The 23,556-nt window shown below is 47.8% G+C and overlaps 1 protein-coding gene across 2 annotated transcripts; it reads left to right on the top strand.

Annotated features, from left to right (window-relative positions):
* Positions 1-15,330: 15,330 nt before the first annotated feature.
* ZNF683 (zinc finger protein 683) lies at positions 15,331-23,389 on the top strand. 2 transcript variants are annotated; one of them, XM_073233457.1, is made up of 6 exons: positions 15,331-15,414; positions 16,302-16,427; positions 17,053-17,256; positions 18,716-19,395; positions 20,395-20,523; positions 22,034-23,389. In XM_073233457.1, exons 3-6 carry the CDS (start codon positions 17,127-17,129, stop codon positions 22,337-22,339), a joined length of 1,245 nt encoding a protein of 414 aa, XP_073089558.1. In that variant the 5' UTR covers positions 15,331-15,414; positions 16,302-16,427; positions 17,053-17,126; the 3' UTR covers positions 22,340-23,389. The 2 variants fall into 2 exon arrangements, with proteins under 2 accessions (XP_073089558.1, XP_073089559.1); XM_073233458.1 differs by lacking the exon at positions 15,331-15,414 and having other exon boundaries at positions 15,893-16,427.
* Positions 23,390-23,556: the final 167 nt, after the last annotated feature.

Raw genomic sequence — 23,556 nt, 5'->3', positions numbered from 1 at the left:
GGGTGTCTAACCAAATGCTGTCATTTCCCCAATACTACTTAGCCTAGACCTTTAACCTACCTTTCCCTGACTTTGAGGTTACTGTTTATTGAGGGCTAGTTATGTATTAGGTGTGCACTGAACACTTTATGTGTATTGTCTCCATCTGCTCTCAACCACCCTAATTTTACTGAACAAAAACTGCAATTTAGTGGAATGAAGTGACTTGCCTTGATTCATGTGTCACAAAGAGTGCATTCCAGGTCTAGCTCAGGCCAGTATTTTTCTTTACTTTTTTTTTTTATAGTTAAAGTAATTAATGCATGTGGTTAAAAAAAAATCAATTAGTATTGAAAGAATTATAATGAAAAACAACAGTGCCCTGACTACCCCACCCCCTTCACTCCCATGAGGCAACCACTCTTTGAGTCATTTTTTTCTAGAGGATATTTCTATATCTCTAAATAATATGCATGCACTTCTGTTCCTTGATTTATCAATTTTAGATATTATCTATTGATTTCCTGTTATGGTGGATGAAGACTCACATCTCTTACAGGGCCCACCTTCCCCTTTCCCTTTCCTCCCAGCAGTTATATCACCATTTTTAGCTGAACTGATAACCAGTGTCCAGTCCACATTGCTGTGAGTGTGGAAATGCTCACTGCATTGTCAAGTAGCATACTAGGACAAAATTTCTTTTCTTATTCTGAGTTTTACTTTCCCTGTATTCTCTAACTGCCTTTCTATTTTCTGCAATATTTGTCATGAAATATCCTCAATTATTTCAAGGGCTCCATCATATTATCTCTTTCAATAGGCCCTCATTTTTCCAAAGCCTCTTTCCTGAGGCCCTCCCTTCTGGCTGCTGTCTGGGCTTGCTTTACAGCTGTCACCCTGTCACCTTCACAACCTCTCACTATGGTGGTTAGAGCCACTGGACCCCATGTCAACCTCTTTCTTGCCTCACACCTGAGGAGCACAACCTCAGGCAACCACCCAAGAAAGGGCACATGGATGGGAAATTTTCTGAACCTTACATTTGAGTGTGTTATTTTTACCTTACTTTTTTTGATAGTTTCAAAGCCATACTCATCACTCTGCCATGCTGACCCCTCCCAAACTCCAACCATTTTCTAGACTTAGCTTGCAAACCTTCAGCAACAGGGTGCTTTCTGCTTCTGGAAGCTTTGTCCATCTCCTGGTAGTTGCATTGTTAGAAAGTTCTTTCCTCCATTGAACTGAAGCTGACTTCTATAGCCTTTTCCCACTGGGGTCTTTGGAACAAGCTCCCTCCCTCTTCTGCAAAGACTCTGGGGTAAGCTTTTGGTTTAAACCCCAGGTCCATCCTTCCCCAGCTGTGAGACCTTGGAAAATTTGTGAGAGGCTCAATGTCTCAATTTTGGTTAATTTCCACTGTTCCTCTGGAAGTTAGCCTAAAGCCAGGTTTACTGAGTTTGATCCTCAGTGATCCACAACTTCTTTTCATTGTCTGTGCATTACTTTGTACAATGCTCTTTGCAACTGTGAAGTGTTTTCCCATGTATTATCTCACCAGACCTTGGACAGGGAAAAGGAGGGAGGCAATACAGGCATGTGGTTATCTCAGTTTGGCAGGTAAGGCAAGTCTCTGCCCCTGTACCACACTTACCTCCAAACACACTCTTCACTCCTTCCACGATTAGCATTCCAGGGCCTCCATATTCTTTGCTCTCTCTCTCTTCCTGTTTTCCCATGCTTAAGCCTCTGCCAAAAACACCATTTCCCTTACTTCACTTTGCTGAGCACTCTTTATTTTTTAGGCTCCAACATAAATGACACTTCATCCAGGGATCTCTTTGCCTCCACCCACTCACCTACCCAACACCCCTCTCATGTGTTCTTATAGTACCCTGCACTTCTATAACAGTATTTGCCTCACTTTATTCTGTTTGCTTATTTGTCTTTTTTTCCCACTGGATACTGGACTGTAAACTCCATGAGCCAGGGACTATGTCTGTTCTTGTTCACTGTGGGCCCAGCACACAGTACAAAGCTTGCAATAAAGTAATTTCTTATTAAATATTTGTCAGATGAATAAATGAATGACTTACCCACATTCCATGGCTAATAATGGCCAAAATTAGAATTCAGGTTTTATTTCTAAGTACAAGAATCCTTTTCACTGTCTTCTAAACCTAACCTAATGCCTACCCTTAGCCCCTATTGCCAGCCCCTGTTCCCACTTAATGCCTTAGTATCTTAGACTGTTTATCTGGAAGAAATGTTAGAGCTGATTCAACCCCTTAATTATATAGATAAGAAAACTAAGATCTATAGAGGTTAAGTAGTTTGCCCAAGGCCACACAGCAAATTGTGGCACCCTTCCTGACTGACAGACTGGTGCTTTCCCACTGAGCTCACCAAGGAGTTCATGGACTCCCAGGGCTTTGCCTTGGGGGTCGTAGTAGTAGTAAATAATTCCACCCAAGTTTCTGCTTTTATGCTCTCTAACTACTTAAAAATCCAGACCCCAAGGGTCTATTCTGAGACAGCTCACAGGAAGAAGTTTCAGGTGGCAGGACGGGGAGGTGTGTGGTGGGGGGATCATGGGAACCACAAGTGTAGTCACCAAAACCAGGCTGTGCAGCACAACCCTACAGTTGTGGGGTCCCCCGAGGCAACACCACTCCCTCTGCCCCTGACGCTGACCTTTGGGACTAGAGATCAATAGCATGGACTTTGGCTTCAGCCCCCTTTAGTCCTCCGGTGACCACAGGCTGCCCAAAAGAGCTGGCAGGACTCAGGGTCATTCAGTAACTGTCACTCTTCCCCAGCCCCACTTGGGACACCGCTGGGGGAGGAGCCAGGGATGGGAACCGTGGTGGAGAGACACAGGTGTGGGCGATTCTCCCCTCTCCACCAGAGGGCCTGCACCTCCCCTTGACCCCGCCCCCTTCTCCTTACCCTCACCCCAGCTTTCCCCTTGTCCCCTCTGTCCCCGCCCACATGCTTAGCACTGGGCCCCTACTCCCCTCCTCTTTGAGCCTCCAGCCTGTTTGCTGAGACCCTCTCTCCCTCGCTGAAACCCTACATTTCTCAGCCCAGTCTCCTTCAATGACTCCTCCTCCCCACCACCCCGCAATGTGCAGTGTGTTTGGAGTTTTTTTTGCGCTTTTCCAGTCAAAGCAGCAGACAGGAATTTCTCGTTCCCCATTTTCTAAACATCTCATCCCAGGTATTTTTTCATCGCCTCCGCTAGCCCCCCAAGAACAAACCTACCGCTCTGGCCGTAACATTAGCAGGACCCTGTTTCAGAAACACAGCTACCCACCCCACCCCCATCCCACCAACTTCCATGCTTCCACCATTCCTTCTCCACATGCGCCCCAGCCAATCGCTTCTGACTGATTGATTAGGGAGGAGGAGAGAGAGGATCGATGGAAGACTCTGGGCCTCTTCCTATTCAAAACTAAAGGTCCAGGAGGGAAGGATATTAATTGAAGGGAGGATCAGACGATGGCTGCTGTGGAGCTTGAGGGTGAGGTGGTCGGCAGTGTGTGGGACCGTGGGGTCAGATTCTGCTGGGAAGATTGGGAAGAGGGTTGTGGTGGAGCTGACAGAAGTGAGAAGGCATATCTGGCAACAGTCTTGGCATGAGGTGGGGTCTCCAAGATTACCCCACAGGTAAGAAATTCACCAGCCCGTTTATTCTTTGCTCGGAGTCCTGGGTCCCTGATACTCCAGTAACCAGCAGGGGGCGCTCTGTCACCATATTTCCCCTTCCCTCACCCAACAGAACCGTTTCTTTGTTCGTTCATTCATTGCAAAGTGTTGGTTGAGTACCACCGTGTGCCAGGCACTGTGCACCAGGCCCTATGCCACAGACGGCACACATGCAGACGAGTGAGACAGACAGATAGGTAAGATCCCAGATTTCGTGGTGCTAGGATGGTAAGATTACAGCAAATAAATAATTATAGTGATTCAAGGAAAAAGGAATCAGACAAAGCCCTCTTGAGAAAATAAGTTTTAAACTGAGACTTAACAGTTGCCTAAAGGTTGACCATGTGACAGTGTGAAAAAGAGGTGTAGATGGGGCGTGTAGGGGTTGTGTTTCTGGCAGCAGGAAAAATGTGCCAAGACCCTGAGTCAGGAAAGAGTGCGACCCCTTCAGAGGGAAAGAAAGTTGCTTGTGGCTGTACTCAAAGGTTTGACCCTTTTCCACTGCAGAACACGCAGCAGCTGGGGCACTCAACTTTTCAAGGCCTAATTGCATTTTTTTTTTTTTTGGAGAAGGGGAGGACAGAGCCAGCAGCTCTCTGAGGCCTTTCTACAGCAATTAACCTTGGGAGGGAGAATTCCTGCTCATCCCTTTCCATCCCTTTTCATTCCTCAAGTTCAAAACTTTTTGTCCAAAAGGAGTGGAACAGAAGTAGCTTTAGTTTAAGCTTCAGAGCCCCTCCCAAGGCTGTGGGGGGATCCAAGTCACGTGCACACATACTGGTATAAAACAGGCACAATAGGATATTTTAGTCACAGTTGGGAGTTTGAAATGGGACGCATCAGCACCTAGTCTGTTGGAAAGTGGTATAAAGGTGTGCCAAGCAATTAATTAATACAAATGTTTTAAGATGTTTTTGGTATTTTTCAACTTTAAAATTTGTGTGTCATCATGACTTTTCTCATTCTAAATAAACATTCGCTTGTTGTATACATTTTATACTTATAATCTTATATTCCTTTTCTTACAGAGGGCCTCCTAAACTGTGAAAGCTCCAGGCCCCCTAAGAGCTGGATCTGTCTGAGTGGGGCTCCAAGAGCCTGCCTACTGGCTTCAGATATCAGCCAACCCCCAGCCCCGACCTCTTTCCCCTTGAGCAGTCTCTCCTACCCCTGTAGTCCACGGGGTAAGCTGGCTGGCTGGCTGGCCCAGGGGTAATGGGAATGCCAAGGGGAATGAGGGGTCCTTTGGTTCCCAGGGAAGCATGTCGAGGGGTTACAGAGAGCTGGAGCTGCCCCTCCAAAAGAGGAGCCACCACAAACTGTCCAAGGCCAAATGGGAGTCTTTATGGGTGTCCATTCACTCAGTTCGTTCCTTCATTGCGCCAACTCACACAGCAGCTTTGAGAGGCCTTGTTGGCTCTGATAACTCCTTCCTGGGTGTGTGTTAGTCCTGAGTCAGAGGCATCTCCACAGACCCTTCCCAGGTCGTGTTGCAGACAAAGCAGGTCAGGTCCACTTGTGTTGCTTAGGTATTTTGAGATGGGGGTGGTGGTAATAATGGCTTGAATGATGTGATTTCTTAGGATAGATAAAGCCTGAGAGAGGGGTACATCCCTGTCAGGCACTGGGTAATATTGATCCCTCTCACCCACATGGAAGAGACCTGGAGCTGAAGCCTGGAGATCTGGGTTCAAATCCCACTTCAACACTATTTAACAGCCGGAGCAAGTAGCCTTAGATCTCTAAACCCTTATAGCTACATTTGTAAAATGAGGATGTGATAAAGACCTTCTCTTCCAACTTTTACAGGAACAGCCAAGGGGATATTGATGGTAAAATGTTTTAACTTTTTATTTTCAGGTCATTTCAGATTTATAGAAAAGTTACAAGAAGAATAAAAAGAATTCCTTTATATTTTCACCCAGATTCCCCAAAAGTTAAAAATTTGCCTGATTTGTTATCATTTTTTCTCCCTTCCCCCTCCCCGCTGTTGTATACTAAATATACTCAACTATCTCAGAGTAAATTGCTGACATTATGGGCCTTTATCCCTTAGTACTTAAGAGAGTATTTTCTAAAAATCAAAGGACATTCTGAAACATAATCATAGTACAATAAGTCTGGATGATATACTACAAGTATTGAGTTTTTTCGATTGTCCTATGGAAATCCTAATGATGTCATTTCTTGCCCAGAATCAATTCAGAATCACTCATTCTATTATAGTCTTACATCTTCATCTCTTTAACCTGGATTAATTCACTGGTTTTTGTCTTTCATGACCTGACATTTAAGAAAATAATAGGCCAGTTATTTTGTAGAATATCCTTCAATTTGGTTTTGTCTGATGTTTCCCCATGATTGGATTCCAAAGTTTCATTTCTGGCAGGGGTACCACAGAAGAATTTTTCTCATCAGGAGGTAAATGATGTTTATTTGAACCATTCTATGTTGAACTTGAATCACTTGGTTGAGGTGTTGGGTTTTTCCACTGTAAGGTTACTCTTTTTTCCCTTTGTAATTAATAAGTATCTTTTTTGGGCAGGGTGTCATACATTGAGATGGCATAAATATCCTGTTTCTCCACACTTTCATCCAGTCGTTTTAGCATCCATTGCTTAATCCTGGCCTAGATCAATTATTATTTTGATGATCACCGTGATTCTCTGATTACATTATTTCTCTTTATTACAAGAGCTTTCCCTTCTCCATTTGTTTATTCATTTGTTTATATCAGAATGGACTCATGGATGCCCCATTTTTCAATGGGCTATAATCCATTACTATCAGTTATTTTGATGCTTTAGTTGTCTCCAGTTTGGCCAGTGGAAAACCATTCAAACTGGTTCCTGAATCCTTGTGTTTCCATTTTTCTTTGAGCACTTCCTTGCCTTCTGGCACTTCAAGCTGTATAAGCCCACCTATACTTTCCCAGCCCAGTGCTGAGATCAGCCATTTACTCAAGGAGCCACATGTTTTATAAACTGTAAGTAATACTCAGCAGCTGTGTTCTTACTAACCAAGTGATTTCAGTTTGTAGAATCCAAAATATCATGTTTCTTAAAAAGTCTTTGGCTTTAGAAAGAACTGAGCTTGAACATTCAAGTCTACTCACTGGCTTTGTGACCTTAGGTAATATAAAATGGGAGCAATAATGCTTACCTCTCTGAGTTGTGGTGAGGATGTAAACTCCAGGTAGGCAAGGATCATTGTTTTAAACTGCAGTATCTCCAGCACCTAGAAAGGGCCGGTGCTCAGGAGGAGCTCCGTGATAGTCTTGAAGGAAGGAATGACCTAAGATGGCAGGTATGAAGCTTTAGCATTTGTACCTAGCACGCAGCCAGCCTGCAGTCAGGGGTGGCTGCTGTTATTATTTACTGGGTGTGGTCTGCTTAATGGACCATTTGTATATGCTCAGATAGAGCTGGTTGTCAGGAGTGCACTGGTGATGGTTAGCTAGAGGCCTCTACCCCTTTCGGAGGAAGGAAGAGTTCTAATCAAAAATATTTTAAAAATTGGACTAAGCAGTCTGGTAAGGGGGCCAAAGACAGGCAGTAAAATCCAGAGGAGGCTGCAGCTAGAAATCAGCGAACACCTTTGGAAGGAGTATGGTAGGACTGGACCCTGGGGTGGAGGAAAGGGTGGGAGGCAGATAAAAGGCAGGAATCATTGATGGAGGCAGATTTCTGGGAGATGACAATAAGCTTTGTGCTAGACTGAGGAGACAAGTGGATGAGGCTGCATTTCAGAGGCCTTGTGTGAACTCCCCAAGGCAGCACACAGAATTCACTCTGTGGGGGCCTTCTCACCTCAAGGGGAGACCTGGACATGACCATCAAGAAACCCCTAATCAGCTCCACATTGCTAATCATCAGAGAAATGCAAATTAAAACCACAATGAGATATCACCTCACACCTGTTAGGATGGCCAACATCCAAAAGACAAACAACAACAAATGTTGGCAAGGATGTGGAGAAAGGGGAACCCTCCTACACTGGTAGTGGGAATGTAAATTAGTTCAACCATTGTGGGAAACAGTATGGAAGTTCCTCAAAAAACTCAAAATAGAAATACCATTTGACTCAGGAATTTCACTCCTAGGAATTTACCCTAAGAATGCAGCAGCCCAGTTTGAAAAAGACATATGCACCCCTATGTTTATTGCAGCACTATTTACGATAGCCAAGAAATGGAAGCAACCTAAGTGTCCATCAGTAGATGAATGGATAAAGAAGATGTGGTACATGTACACAATGGAATATTATTCAGCCATAAGAAGAAAACAAATCCTACCATTTGCAACAACATGGATGGAGCTAGAGGGTATTATGTTCAGTGAAATAAGCCAGGTGGAGAAAGACAAGTACCAAATGATTTTTCCCTCATCTGTGGAGTATAAGAACAAAGCAAAAACTGAAGGAACAAAACAGCAGCAGACTCACAGAACCCAAGAATGGACCAGCAGTTACCAAAGGGAAAGGAACTGGGGAGGATGGGTGGGAAGGAAGGGATAAGGGGAATAAGGGGCATTACGATTAGCACACATAATGTAGTGGTTGGGGGGACACGGGAAAGGCAGTATATACAGAGAAGACAAGCAATGATTCTATAGCATCTTACTATGCTGATGGACAGTGACTGTAGTGGGGTATGTGGTAGGGACTTGATAATAGGGGGAATCTAGTAACCATAATGTTGTTCAAGTAATTGTACATTAACAATATCAAAAAGAAAAAAAAAGAATGGTATATTATAATAAAGAAGCCTGAAATAAAGAAATAAAAAAGAAACCCTTAGTCAGATGAGGGAGACCCAGACCCTGCTCTTGGGGCTCTCATCCTCTGAGCATGCCTCCCCCTCCCCATTCTGCTCCAATCCTCCTCCAAATCTGGTTGGACCTTCAGACCCTTGGCTGGTCTCCCATCTATCCAGGAGGCCATATGATCTTGTACCTGGCTACATTCTTAAAAGCCTCCTTCACTCAGCCTCTAGAGGTTTCCTGGAAGCAGGGCAGTGGTGAGAGTCTGCTTCAAAGTGGCCCACATTCTCTCCTCAGGGGTTATTTTGGAAGGTGACACCTTCCCCCTGCCTACCACAACCCCCTTTCAAAGCCTCCCCACCTCCCAGCACTCATAGCTGCTATGAGCTGACAGAGGGAAACCACAAGACCAGAATTCGAGCCAGTCTGTCAGAAGAAGCCAGGGGTAAAAGGGTGGTAAGGAACAAGGCCCCTGCTTGGCATGCCCCCTGGGCACAAGTAGAGAGTGCAGGAGCATCAGGCTTTGAGGCCACAAAATCAGCCACATTGCCATGGAATCCTCTGTCCTGAAGTCTGTCTCTGGGGACTCTGAATGGCATGTTAGGGAGCCCCTCTTCCTTGCACCCATTTTAAGAAGTGGAAACTAAGGAAGTAACTTGAGCAAGTTAGTGGCAGAATCAAGCTAAAACCCAGATCTCCCAGCTCTATCCTGTGTCCTCTTTCCACAGTCCCAATGATTCCTTGGCCAAGAATCCATGGAATCTAGAATTTTCTAAAATGTTCCCTGAGACTTCATGAAGTATTCTGAAAACACAATCAAGGCTAGTGATATTTATTAGAAAAATATACATACAATAAAAACTCAACACATTTCTATGATCGCTTTTGCTGTGACATAATTATTGCCTTTAATAAATGGTATGCCATACCCAAGTGTTGCGCACGTCCCTCTGTAATGGCCAAAATCCATCACCAAATTCCCTCTGAGGCTAGCTTCCATTGGGTTGCTCCCCGACAGCGACTAAGTAGGCAAGGATGGACGATGGAGCCATCCTGGGAGACAACGGGGTTCTCTGATGGGCAGTTTTGGATCAAGGATGCCACATTGGCTCTGCTGAAACTTTCTTAGAATTAATTGCACGACAGTCTAAGACTTTTCACGTCCAAACTTAATTCCTTCCTCTGTCCTCTATGGAGTGTCTCACCTGCACTGTGGTCCACGAGCTCTTTCAGCTTCCTCTGGCTGATTATCCATTTTCCCTCACAGGTATTTTCCCCAATAAATCTATCCCATGTCTAATTCCCTCTTAACATTTGCTTCCCAGAAGTCTTGAACTCTGAGTTTTGAGGATTAAAATTTAGGAAAGATCAGGATGACGTCTGGGAGGAAGGAGGATGCAGACTGTATCTGTTTGGTACCTCACAGGGGTACAGCTGTGATGACTCCTGATAAATAACCAAAAATAGCTTCAGTTCCTGAAACTGTTATCAAATAGTATGCTAGCTACTTAAAATACTTTGTATTTAATGCTCACTTAGGCATTTCTTATTTCCATTCTAACGATGAAAAAGAGGCCCAGAGTGACTGCATGTCTTTAGGCAAGATCACTTGGTGAAGTGCACAAATGCATCAGGAATCAGCTGCAGATAATATAAACTATTATTGCCAAGTGGGAAGGTATGTAATACAGGGTATTAAGTGCTTCCAAAATAACTAGAAGGGACAGGGAGCTTGTTCTAGACTAGGCCTCCGGGAATAACAGAACAACTCCACAGAACTGAGCAGTCAGGAAGCTGCTTCCTCTGCAACACTCTGAAAGGTGAAGAATCTGTCATTGTTGGCACCAGACCTATACTAGATCCACACCAAAAAAAAAGAAAAGAAAAATATATGCCCCAACCTTGACCCTGGGCTCTCTGCTGAGTTTCAGAAATGGTTGGCTTAGAACCTTTGACCTCTTCACTTTCTGAATTTCACCCAAATGTATCTAGATTAGCAGACCATATTCAGTCAGAGTCCTAGCTGCAAGGGAGTCTGGGAAATACAGTTTTTTTTCACTTTCCACCTGTGCAGTACAGGAAGGCATGCTAGGAGGGAGCAAGGGATATTGAGTGCCAAGTCTCCATTTCCACCACCTCTTCTGCCAGTGCAGAGCACCCTGCTGAGGGCCTGCTCTTGCTTGCATACCCTTGATGCTGTGGGGATGCTGACATAGGGTTTTAATGGAGACTTCACTTGAGTCCTCATTTCTTGGAGCTCCCATCCCAGCAGGAGTCATTTATTGGAAACTCCATTACAGTGTCAGGAAGGCAAGACTATCCTCATCTCTCTCGCTCTCTTTTTAACAGTCTTAAGATATAATACATAGACCATGTAATTTATCTGCTTAAAGTATACAATTCAGTGGTTTTTAGTATATTCACAGAGTTGTGTTAACCACCATGATCTACTTTAGAGCATCTTCATCATACTAAAAGCAGACACTCACTATTTCTCCACAAGAACCCCCATCCCTAAGCAACCATAATCTACTTTCTGTATCCATAGATTTGCTTATTCTGGACATTTCATGTCGATGGAATCATACAATATGCCACCTTGTGACTGGCTTCTTTCATTTAACATGTTTTCAATGTTCATAATATAGGGTATATCAGTACCTTATTTCCTTTTGTGAGTGAAGAATATATCATAGTATGAATGTATCACATTTGCTTATCCATTCATCAATTGATCGACATTTGGGTTGTTTCCACTCTTTAGCTATTATAACTAGAAACATGTTCTAGGACAGCTAGAAACATGGAAGGGACTAGGGCTCTGTGATCTTGGGCAGAGGCAGTTGAACCTGCCACACAGGTCTGTCTTGATTGGGGTGAACGTTATTTTTAAATATTTGAACCAACTTTTTAAAAAATCTAGAGATTGCACAGAAAAATCCTGGTTTTCAGATTCTCTGGGAAAGTCAGAACTGGCAACACTGGCTCCTTATTTTGCTGAGTCATGGCGAATGGCCCATGTTCTATGGTTTGCCTCAGTTCCCACCTGTCCCTGTTGATCCTGACACCATGGCTGAGTGAAGTATTAGACGTCTTCCTGGAGCACTCTATGTTAGCTGCATGGCCACTGTAGGCATTTAAGTTGATGCTACCTGGTTTGCCTTTGCTGAGTCTTTGCTTATATGTAAGATGGGACATTAATATGTCTTTGGAAGGTTTTGAGGAAGATGAAATGAGATGAGGAAGATGAAATAAAGAAGTTTGGCATATGGGAAGCACTTGATAAATTTAACCTTGCTTTGTCCTGGCTGCCTAGAATTTCTGTTACATGGATGTACACAGTAGGTAGCATTCCAATAATAGTGGACATATAGGTGGACTTCAGTTGTTCCCTGTTTCACACAGGCTGGAAAGGACACCTATGTCCACTACGCGGTGTTGCATTGTGGTTAAGAGTATATTAACTTTACTGGATTTAGATTCCACCTGTGTGATCTCTTTGTTTCCTATCGCCTTGGAATGGAGGATGAGAGGAGAATGGGACGGGATGACCTCAGATGTCATTTGAAGACCCATCTGCAGGAGGGAGTGGAAGGTCACAGGTGGGTGTAGGGGAAGACGCAAGAGTCTCAAGGCCCCTTCTGCAAATGTGAGAGCTGGCACACCCTATCTCAGGATCTCCCCACCCTAGGGTGTGAAGCCAAAGGCCAACTCATTGCGTCTGACAGACTGTCAACTGGGCTGTCTGAAGAGATGAGAAAAGTGCGTATCAGGCAGAGGGAAGGAGGTGTTAACCACGGAATGGAGTAAGGCAAGAGCATGGCATACTGGGCTGAGCTCCCCACACTCAACCCTGTACTTGGAGTCACATCCCTCATAACTGCTTCACCCTTTGAACCAATGATGGCCCCAGACAGCCCCCTGACCCAGACTCCTTACTTGATGCCCTTCAAAAGGAATCATGCAACAGAACTCCAGGATCCCTGCTCTAAGCTGGCTGGCCTCAGGTTGGAGGTGACAGTGGTTATGGATTGGAGAAGTTTTTGAGGTCTTCAAAGAGAAAGTAGGGCTTCTGCCCATGGTTCCATTGTTCTTTGTTACTGCACAAGCCAGCCTGATCCCCCTGGCTCTACTTTTCTTTCCAAACCTCCATCCTGATAATAATAAGCTTCAATAGTTGCACACCACTTTCTATTTTGGCAACATCCAGCAAGTCTTCTGATAACTGGACTGTAAATTCCAAGGTCTGCATCGTGTTCCTATGGGCTATATTCCCAGCAACTAGTCCAATGCCTGATACATAGTTGGTGATCATTAAATATGTGAATGAATGAGCGAGTGAGTGAATGAATGACAGACTCTTTTGGGATGCTTGCAGGGGGCCAGATGCTAATTCCACAGCTCTGCCCATCTTGATTTTTCTGGAAATCCTTTGGCCCCTGAAGGGAACCCAGACTCTACTGTACTACATTGTGATCCTTTTTACCCATTCATAGATGTCATGCCAGGATTCTTCCCTGAGCTCTCCTTCCGCTTTAGGATGTTGCAGCCCCAACTTGCATTATGTGATCTTGATCCAGTTGCTTTCCTTCTCTGAATCTCAGTTTTTTTGCCTGTGAAACAGGAATAGCGGAATTCATTGTGCTGCTTGAGTTAAACAAAGCATGTCAAAGTGCTTTGCAGGGTTCCTGGCACATGCTGAAGGCTCAGATGCTTTGGATGGGATCAGGAGTCTCCAAACAGAAGTTAATGAATAAAGCAATAAAACTGAATGTAGCTTATTTCTTCAAGTGTGCTGCCCAAATTCTGATCTTCCAAAGTGAGCCAGGAACATCCATCACAATTTTAATACTTTTAGGAAGCTGACTTGCAGATATTTGCCCAACTAGGCAAAGACTGATGTATGATATTAACAGTAACCCACATTTGTCAAGTGCTTGCTTTGGGCCAGACACCATTCTAAGGGCTTTGCATGAATTACCTTGAGGAATCCTCAAAAGAACTCTCAGAGGCAAGGCAAGTACTGTACTATTATTATCCCCACTTGACAGCTGAGGAAAGAGGCACAGAGAGGTTAAGTGATTTGCCATAAGGTCACAGAGCTAGGATCAAATCCAGCAGAGCTAATATTCTTAACCACTCTGCATATTACCTCTGTATGGAGGTCCTTTCCAGTCTTGCATGGAACAGGGAAAAACTGGAGTCCACCAATCAAGGAATTCTATATAGTATGTCCATCCCTGCTGTGGAATACTCTACAGTCAGGAAAAAGCAGGTAACAAATGTGTGTGTTCTGGCATGAAATGATGACCATAGTGGATTGTTGGATAGAAAAAGCTTCAGAAAAGTGTATATCATATACTTCATTTTTGTACAAAAACATCATCAAAAATTCCATTTAACTGTTTGTAGATTCATAGATAAAAGTCTGGAAGGATAAACACCAAACAATTCACATTGATCACTGGAAACTGGGAAGGAGGGAGCTTCCTTTTGTGTCTTTATATTCTCTGTTGTTTGAAATGTTTACCACTAGTATGTATTATTTTGTAATTAACAGAAAGAAGGAAGTAAATAGTAAGTGTGCAGTGAGCCAGGAGCCTGAGGAGCCTGTATCACTCTCCAGGCCTTGTCCCCTCCTCAAATGCTGTTTCTTTTCAGAGGCCTCCTTAGTGTTCCCCACTCATCCCTGAGCATCCCTCAGCCCTACTTCCCCTCCACAAGGATGTCCCAACCCCCCTCTAGTCACCGAGAACTTGCCTTAGCCTGGGTCTCTATCTGGGTCTAAGTTCTGCCTTCTGTCTCCCTCTAGACTCACGTGGGGAAAAGTCCCAGCTGCTGGGCATCCAAAAAACCTGACAAATGTCTACATGGGAAACAAAAATGAGGTGACAGTGTTCCTTCCCTTGAGACGATCACAGACATGTATGGGTCAGATATGTGGGCAAATAACTATGATAGGAAGTGACGGAGGCCGTGGAGAAGGTGAGTACCAGCCAGAGGCTGAGCTGCCGGACAAACACCAACACAGTGCCCCTGGCCGTGGTGGAGAGTTTGAGATGTCCTTGTGTTCTAGGCCGCCAGGCTGGCATGGATTCAGATGCCTGCCTGGGGCTGTGTCACTCTGGGCCAGACACTGTGTGACCCAAACCCACCACCTGGGCAGAATCTGCGTGAGGCCCCAGGAGTGATGCACCTTCTGCTTACAGGAAAATGCAATTGCTTGGTCTAAAAAGCTGCTTCCTGGATGACGGGCCTCCCTTTTTGATACCTAGTATTCCTTACAAGCATTTTGCTGTGTCCTTGAATTATCTCTTGTCCTGCTGGGGCCTCAGCACTCTCCCTGGATCAGAGAAAGGGTTCCTCAGGAAAGGGAGAACAGAGATGGGACAAGGAGGGAGACTTATTTGCTGCCTCCTGGGCCAGTGCTCTCTGCAATCAGATTCCTGCTCTTGCCTCTGTCTCACCCCTTCCAAAGGTGTCCTTCCATGTTGCCTGCTCTTGTCGCCACCTATTCCTGTCCCTTCTGCCATCACTACTACTGTCTTCCCTGTCATCATCACTGCCCATCCATCTCATCTGGGCCCCCATCTGCAGAAGGACCTCATCCTCTGCTCTGTCCCTCTCCTGCTCGGCATCTGGGTTCTCTAAGAACCAGGAGGCAACTCCACCCCAGCTTCCATCAGCCCCCCGCACACACATACTGAACCCAGTCGCCCTAGTTCACAGTGGCCCAAAAATCAGCACACTGTCCTATAGGGTTGTCACAGGCAGGTAAGGCTGGTGGGTGGTTCCCCCTTGTTAGATCTCACAGGGCCCCCAGCCTGCCTGCCCCCTTCTTCCTACTTGTGACAACTTCAGATGTAGCACTTTCTGCCACCTCTCACACCCAGTGGGGCCTTGGCCACAGGCAGCTACTCGCCTGCCCACCTCCTTCCTTCCCCACCAAAGCGGACTTCTGCAGAGCCAGGTGAAGAGCCTCATGAGGGGGTCTCGTCTTTTAGGGTATCTGCTTTGAGATCTGGGGTAGGGTTAGGGTAGTCAGGAAAGAAGGAAAGGAGACAGGGTTTGAGAGGGCTGAGAAGTTGGAGGGAGGGCGAGGGCCTGAGGGACTCAGGGTTAGGGAGGGAAGGGTGGCTTCTGAGGGGCAGGGGAAGGACTCTCAGGGCACCTGGCAAGCCGCAGTGGTCCCTGTGCTGAGTGGTTTCAGTGAAAGGTGGCAGAGGAGCCGGGTGCTGAGTGGGCAGCGGAGTGCTCAGGGCACCCCCTGTCAGTCTAACCAGGGAACAAAGGGGCTCTTGGCTACTCTCTCAGATGGTCCTGGCGGGGGAGCTGAGCCTGGGCAGTCCAGGTGATGGGGCACAGGGGCTTCCTCCACCACTGGAAGAGCTGTGTGGGTGATATAGGGGGCAGGGCAGGCTGTGGGGGAGTCTGTGGGGGGTAGAATGGTGAGCTGTGAGTCCTTCCCAGAGAGTTCCCTGTGGTCCTGAGGAAGTCTGGAGTGTTCCCTCAGATCCCTGAGCTAGCTCACTTGGAAGTAACCTCTATGAGGACCTTCCTGTCTCCTCTCCTCCCCAGGGAGGGGCTTAGGCTGGCTCTGCTCCTCCTCTCTGATTGGCTAGTCTCTTTTTCCTGCACCTACCAGGAGAGCACCATCGGCTTCTAAATGTCAGCATGAAGAGAGTCTTTACACATCAGCCAGCCCAATTCTCCCATTTTTCAGATAGGGAAACTGAGGCCAGGAGCGACAGTGCCAGGCTCAAGGTCACACAGTGGTTTAGAGGGAGAACCAGCCCAAAAGCCAGGCTGCTATTTGGAGGTCCTCCACTGCTCACCTGTGACTTACCTGTCTTCCAGTAGGTAGTGGGTGCACAAAAGGGGGACTGGCTCCAGAATTGGGGTGTTGCCACAGACCAATCCCTGGGGGGCACAGGGGGCTCCCTATCCTCCAGCCTGGACTGCCAACTCTGCCCAGGTGATCAGGTAAGGTGGGGCTCCAGACTTGTTTCTGAGGCTAGCCTGCTTAGGGATGGAGGGGACATCGGGAAGAGGTGGGGAAAATCTGAAGAGACCTAGATTCCCATCATCTCCTGGCCCTGAGAACTCCTACGCCAGCACATCATGGGGATGTACCTTTGAGGTGCCAAAGCCCCTGTCCTGGTCCCCAGAAGTCAGACTCTCTGTGGGGCTGAGAAGGGACAGGGCCATGCAGGAAGCTTGGCTGTATGACAATGGCCTGGGCTTTAGTGGGAGGGGGTCAGGCCCATCCTGGGAGATCTAATCTTTGACGAGGATTTCTTCTGAGTTCACCTTGGCTCCATTGAAAACAGCTGATGTTCTGAGACATGGTAGGACCAGGGTGATGAGGGAGGCTGGGGAGGAGAAAGGGGCATATAAGGGGCTCTAGGGGGCAGAGGAGGGCAATTTGGGGGTGGGGGTGAAAGTCTCTAGGGAAAGAAATTTTTGGATGAGAGAAGGGGAAGCCATCTGAGTGACAGACATGGTGGGGTGGGTCTTAGCTTCCTCTTCTTCCACGGAAATCAAACTAGGAGTGGGGCCAGGAGTCCCAGCCCCCACCCCCCAAACCCCTTTGCTCCCTGCCTTCTAGGTCTTCCCAGTTTGCAGCCACTTCCAGACAGAGTGGATGCCCATGGCCCATCCTGTGCCAGCTGGTTGTACTCCATGCCACTGGCACTGGCCAGGTCTGCCCTCATGGCCTGCCCCCAGGGCCTGGACCCATACCTGTGTGCTCTGCAGCAGGCATCCGTGGGCACAGACCTGAAGAGTCTCAGAGAGGACGTCCTGAGCATGAGTAAGGCCATGGTGCGGGGCTGCACCTCCGTGGAGGCGGGAGGTAGAGGCACCATTAGGTTTCGGGATGGGAGGGGGTGGGGGCCCAGTGTCCCTGGTGAGGACAGAGCCTCAGGCACACTGAACTCCCACATTTTGGCCTGGAGTTCTGGCCTGGGGGTGCAGGGGGATTTCCAGGTGGTGACACCTGAGTCAGAGGAGGTGGGCAGTGGCTTTCTCAGGCATGGGTATGGGAGCTGGCATAGGTGTAACCAAAGTCCTGGGGGTTGAGAACGGCACTTTGCCCAGCGTGTTTGTGCAGACAGGAGGACTGATTATGGGAGTCATGGAGTTGTGGCTTCTGCCCTTTCTGGATCTGTGACCTTGGGCACATCACTGAGGGCAGTTTCTTCTTCCATGAAAGTAGAATCTCACTATACCTGTGTTCCAGGTGTTTTGCATGTAATACACTGTTCCATTATGCAGCTGTGACCTCCTGAAGGGCAGGGACTATGCTGCTGGGTCCTTTATTTCCCCAGGACAGAGCACAGAGTGAAATAGCTCAGTAAAGTTGGTTAGGTGAATAGATGAGGATCTGAACAATCTACCTTTTAATAGTTTTTTCTTTTTAGTGTTTTATTTTATATTATTCCTAGCTTAATTCCTACCTGACTGGCTGTTGCATCCCAGTCTCCATTGGAAGGGAGACTTCTCTGCTCACCTCCTAAATATTCCCGTGCTCCAGAACTCAGCCCAGACCTTCTTCCCATCCCTCCCCTCCTTCTCCCTTCCCCATTCCCTTCCTTTCCCCTACCTGCCTCTCCTCCCCTCCTCCTCCCTTCTCCCTTCCCCTCCCTCCCTTTTTTCCCCTCCCCTGTTCTCCTCTCTCCTCTCTCTTTCCCTCCCCTCCCCTCCTGTTCTCTTTATCTAGAGTAGCACTGTTTGATAGAAATTCCTGCAATAATGGAAATGTCCTATACTTGTGCTAATACCATACCCATTGACCTTTCTTAATGTGGCTACTGTGACTGAGAAACTGAATTTTTTCTTGTACTTATTTTCATTAATCTAAATGTAGTCACATATGTCTGAAGTGGTTACCATTTTGGACACAACTGATCTAGCATCACCCTTATGGGATCTCATCTAGGCCTCTGGCACCCAAATTTATGTATCCAGCTCAGACCTTTCCTTTAAACTCCAAACCAATTCATCCAACTGTCCACCTGACTTCTCTTCCCAGATGTCTGCTAGCTTCTGAATCATTGTCTCTGCCTAACATTGTTAAGCACTGCACAAGTACAAGCCACTGTGATTAGCAAGTGCGACTACAGACCAGGAAGGTCCAGAGAAGGGAAATACCTTGCCCAACAGGCCTGCAAGCTAGAGTTCTCTCCCAGGGCTGAGCAGGGCAGGTTAGATGGGGAACAGAACTTCACCCCAGGCTGTGGGGCCCTGACTATCTTCCCCTTCCTGCTCAGAGCACCAGGCACCAAGGCCACATGCCGGCTCTACCAGTGACACGGTGGTCACAACCAAATACCCTTGGAACGGGGACAAGATGGGAAGCCATCCAGAAAGAGCTGGCGAGGGGGACACCTGCCCATCCTTCTCTCCTCACAACAGCTCTTCTCCAGCCCCCTGGGAGAACAGAAAGAACGCCGGCCCCTTAGCTTTCTGCTGCTGCCCCCTACTTGCTCCCATGTCCAAAGAGCCCCCGTTCCACCTCCAACCTTTCTTTCCCGGGTACCCACTTCTCTTGCCTCCACCTTGTGCATTCATCTGTGGGGCCCTACTTTCTGTTCAATGTTTTTCCTTTTTCATGCTGCCGCCAGGCACCTCTTACCCCACCACAGCTGTGCCTAACTTGCTGATGAGTTTCAAAGAGCCTGGGCACCACAGTGCCCAGGGGGAGACCCTGAGTCCCTACCCAAGGGCCTCCCAAGCCTCTGCCCAAACTCGACTGTCTCAGGCCCAGAATCCAGGCCCTGGAGCTCCAGGGCTGGAGAGAGCCGTCAGGGCAGCTCCAGCCCAGCAGGTCCCACTGGGCTCCCGGGTGGGCACTGCAGCACTGCCTTACCCTCTGAAGAAAGAGAATGGCAAAATCCTGTACCAATGCAACGTGTGTGGCAAGAGCTTTGGACAGCTCTCCAACCTCAAGGTATCTGCCTCCCAGGCTCCCCTGCTCCCCTTGGCATCCTCAATCCCCCTTCCATCCTGCTTCTAGAAGCAAGGGCATTAAAGCAAGAAGGAACTCCTGGGCAGCCTCTACGTTGTGGCCTTGAATGGTTCACTTGGCTCTTCAGTTTCACTTCTGTAAAGAGGAGAGCTAGGTTAAGATAGCTGCCAAAGTCCTCTCTGCCCTAAAAGACTGGCTATAGGGTCATCTCATTTAAATTAAAAATGGGGAACTGAGGCTCCTAATGGGAAGTGTTTGCCCGAGACTTATTTAACAGTGGCGTTGAGTCTTGATCTCAGTGTCTCAACATTTAGTGAAAGGCCCTTTGCTGAACAACCATCCTGACTGGATTCCCAGTTAAGCCTCCACGTGAAGGTCAGGTGGGGGAATGGGTAGGTTTTACTGAGTCTAAACCACATTTTCCAGCAGGGGGAGACCAAGGGCTCATCTTGGACAGGAAGCTATGCACAAGTTGGCACTCACTCAAGTGGAGGAAGTTACAGTTATTGGGAAACAGCCCTTCTGGATCTGCTAGGGATGAGTTGTTAAGCTCTAATAAGGCTGAAACCACCTGGAGGGCTACTAAACATGCAGACTGCTAGGCTCCCACCCCAGAGATTTTGGTTCAGTTGGTTTGGGGTAGGATCTGAGAATCTGTGTTTTAATATGCTCCCAGGTGGTACGGCTGCTGCTGGTCTGTGACCCACGCTTTGAGTAGCACTGCTCAGGGTATCTATACAGGGGGTATCTCTGACCTGGCCTTCTGACCACTGCCATCTTGCCTCCCTCAGGGCAGCAGAATGAATGGGAGTACCCTAGGAATGAAAAAGAGGCCCTGAGGGGGTGTTTGAGAGGCAAGGGGACTGGGAGGCCTTGATGTCAAAAAGGAGTCCTGTGGGGATGTGGGTAGAGGCTCACAGAGGATCCAGGCCCTGCTGAGGGACTGGGCAGTTGGCAGCATCTCTCCCACACCTGGTTCAGGTCCATCTGCGTGTGCACAGTGGGGAGCGCCCATTCCAGTGTGCCCTGTGCCAGAAGAGCTTCACCCAACTCGCCCACCTGCAGAAGCACCATCTGGTGCATACGGGGGAGCGGCCCCACAAGTGCCTGGTGAGACCCTATTCCCCCTTCCCCATATTCCTGCAGGCTGGTGAGGAGCTCCAGGCTGGGCTGGGGGGCGGGGCTGGCATCTGCAGTCTCTGCTCCCCAGTCCTCCTGAGCAAGTGGAGACAGGAAAGGAGGCAAGGCTGAAAGGTGGGGAGAGAGGTGGAGGGGGGTGAAAATGACCATCTCTGTTTGGAAGGGCCAAGATCGGAGGTCAGTCCCTGGGCCTCGAGCAGGGAATGGAGATGTATGTCTGTTTGGGGAGCAGAATAAATTCGGGGAGTCCTGGGGAGTGTCTTACCTATTACATACTTCCCAGGGTTGCTGGAGGAGTTCATGCCACACCGCATGCAAATATCTCAGATACTGTGGGTTCAGTTCTAGACAACTGCAGTAAGGTGAACTTCACAATAAAGCAAGCCAAGTGAACTTCCCAGCGCATATTAAAGTTCTGTTTATGTATACTATAGTCTATTAAGTGTGCAATAGCATTATGTCTAAAAAAATGATGGACTTACCTTAATTAAAAATACTTTATTGCTAAAAAATGCTATCTATCATCTGAGCTTTCAGGCAGTTGTAAGCTCTGATCACAGATCACCATGACAAATATAACAAATACAATGATAATGAAAAAGTTTGAAATATTGTGAGAATTACCTAAATATGACACAGAGACACAAAGTGAGCAAATGCTATTGGAAAAATAGTGCAAACAGACTTAGTCCATGTAGGGTTGCCACAAACCTTTAGTTTGTATAAAATGCAGTAGCTGCAAAGCACAATAAAGCATAGTGCAATAAAACGAGGTTTGCCTGTATACAAACACTGCATATAACATCAGCTCCATGTTAGCTCCCTCCTCCTTTGAGCCTTGCCTTATTCCTTTGGAGGTCAGAAGGGCAGGGATTCTTCACCTGTTTTACAGAGGCAGAAATGAAAGCAAAATAACGGTTCTGAGTCTGGGCTCTCCGGGTCCAAATCCTAGCTCTGTCTCCAATTTGCTGTGTGACCTTTGGCTAGTGGCTTCACTCCTCTGAGCCTCTGCTTTCTCACTGTCAGATAAGAGTTGTACTTTTAGTTATGCTTCTCCAGGGTCATAGGGAAGACTGTGTGGGACAAATTCCTGACATGTGGCAGCTCCCAGCAAACGTTAATTATACCTACTAAAGCTGCAGCCCCACATATAAATGTTCTATGTGATTATTTCATTCAGTCCAACATACCTATGAGGTTAGGTATTCATGGTCACATGTTACCAACAAGGAGAGCAAGGCTCAGAAAAGAGGAGTCATCTATACAAGATCATATAGGGAGTAGAAGAACCAGGACCCTAACCCAGGTTTGCCTGGCTCTAACGTGCCAGACTGTTGGTCCCAGGGAGAAATCATTGGGGGAAAGCTCATAGGCCTGCCTTATGGGGAGGGGTTGCAGAGGTTTCCAAGATGGGGAGGGGAAGCAGATATCCTGAGCCAGCCGGGTGGGCAGAGCTGATGCCAGTGCCCATTCTCTTCAGATGTGCCACAAGCGCTTCAGCAGCTCCAGCAACCTCAAGACCCACCTGCGCCTGCACTCAGGGTCCTGGCCCTTCCAGTGCAATGTCTGCATGAGCCACTTCACCCAGAACATTCACCTGAAGTTGCACCATCAGCTGCATGCCCCACGGCCCTGCCACCAAGCTCACACCCACCTGCCCCTGGCGTCTCTTGCCTGCCTTTCCCGATGGCACGTGGAGGCACCATCAGAGAGGCAGATGGGCTGGGACTTGAACAAGGTCAAGGTGTCCTCAGCATCCTGGGGAAAGAAAGGGCAACCAGCCTAAGCAGTGGTGCCAGGACTGCCCAGAGGTGGGGGAATGTGGGGGGCAGTGGAAGAGCAATAGAGCAATTAAAGGATTTTCTCTCTGACAAGTAGAGGCTTTCTGAGCCTCCACAGGAGAGAAGCAAGCCACCATGTATGTGCCAGACTTCACATCCCACCTGGGAGCAGGTCAGGGGACACAGCCAGGAAGAGTCTGCTGCCTGCACACGGGGGGCGTGCCTGCAGCCATCCACCTCCAGCTGGGTTTGGGTTCTGCTCCCTGTCAGGGACCTATCTAGGACCCGGCCTTCTATCTCAGCTTGCCAGTGACAGACTAGCCTTTCCAGGACTCTTCCAGGTGCAGACTGTGCTGCCAAGCACAGGACATGTTGTCCTCTTTTCTGAACAGATGTTGCCATACTTGTCCGGGTGCCTGTCTGCTGCTTCCCACCACCTCCTCTCATAGTTCCTAGGAGGCCACCTTGCCCCCTGAGCTGGTACTCCCTGCCAGTGTCAGATGAGGTGTGCCCTTCTTCTGTACAAATCTGGATGTGAGCCCCCTGTGGGGATTAAGGGGCAGGAACACAAGGATGTCAGTGTCCACTCATGGCCCAGAAGCATGATGTCCCCGTGGGCCAGGACCAGTCATCACAGAGGGCAAAGAAGCGGGTGCTGGGCTCAGAGACATGTAGAAACCCTACAAGGACTACAGGCAGGAAAGAACTGGCATAAAGTCTGGAAACAGGGACCCTCCTGATAGCTTTCTCCGTGCAGTCTAGAAGATCCCCTCAAATGTGCGAGGTGTTTCCCAGTCCCACTCGAGAGTTAGAGAGGCAGTATCGTGTCAGGTGGGAAAAGACCCTGCCTGGGAGGAAGGAGGGTGGAAGCCTTGGTTATAATCACAATAAACAACCATTAGGAAATAATAATAGCTAGCCAGCTTCCAGCAGGGAGCGCCATTCGCCCCCCTGTGGGTTTCAGAGCGGCTTTCCCGCCCCAGTACTAGGAGACTCCCGCTGTGTAGAAGGGTTTCAAGGACGGAGGTAGAACTCTCACTGGGAGCGCATCACGGCACAGCAATGGCAGGATCGGCTTTGGCCCCACCAGTCATCAAGGAAGGTCCGGGTTCCAAGCCCACCCCCTCACCCCTACTGCCCCGCGCGGATTAGGCCTCGCCCACTCAGCAAGACCACGCCCCAGCCTTTGCCCCGCCCCTTCGTTCTAGCCCCGCCCTTGGGG

Source organism: Manis javanica, chromosome 4, assembly GCF_040802235.1.
Source record: "Manis javanica isolate MJ-LG chromosome 4, MJ_LKY, whole genome shotgun sequence".
Lineage (NCBI taxonomy): Eukaryota > Metazoa > Chordata > Mammalia > Pholidota > Manidae > Manis > Manis javanica.
This window is presented reverse-complemented; position numbering and strand designations above follow the sequence as displayed.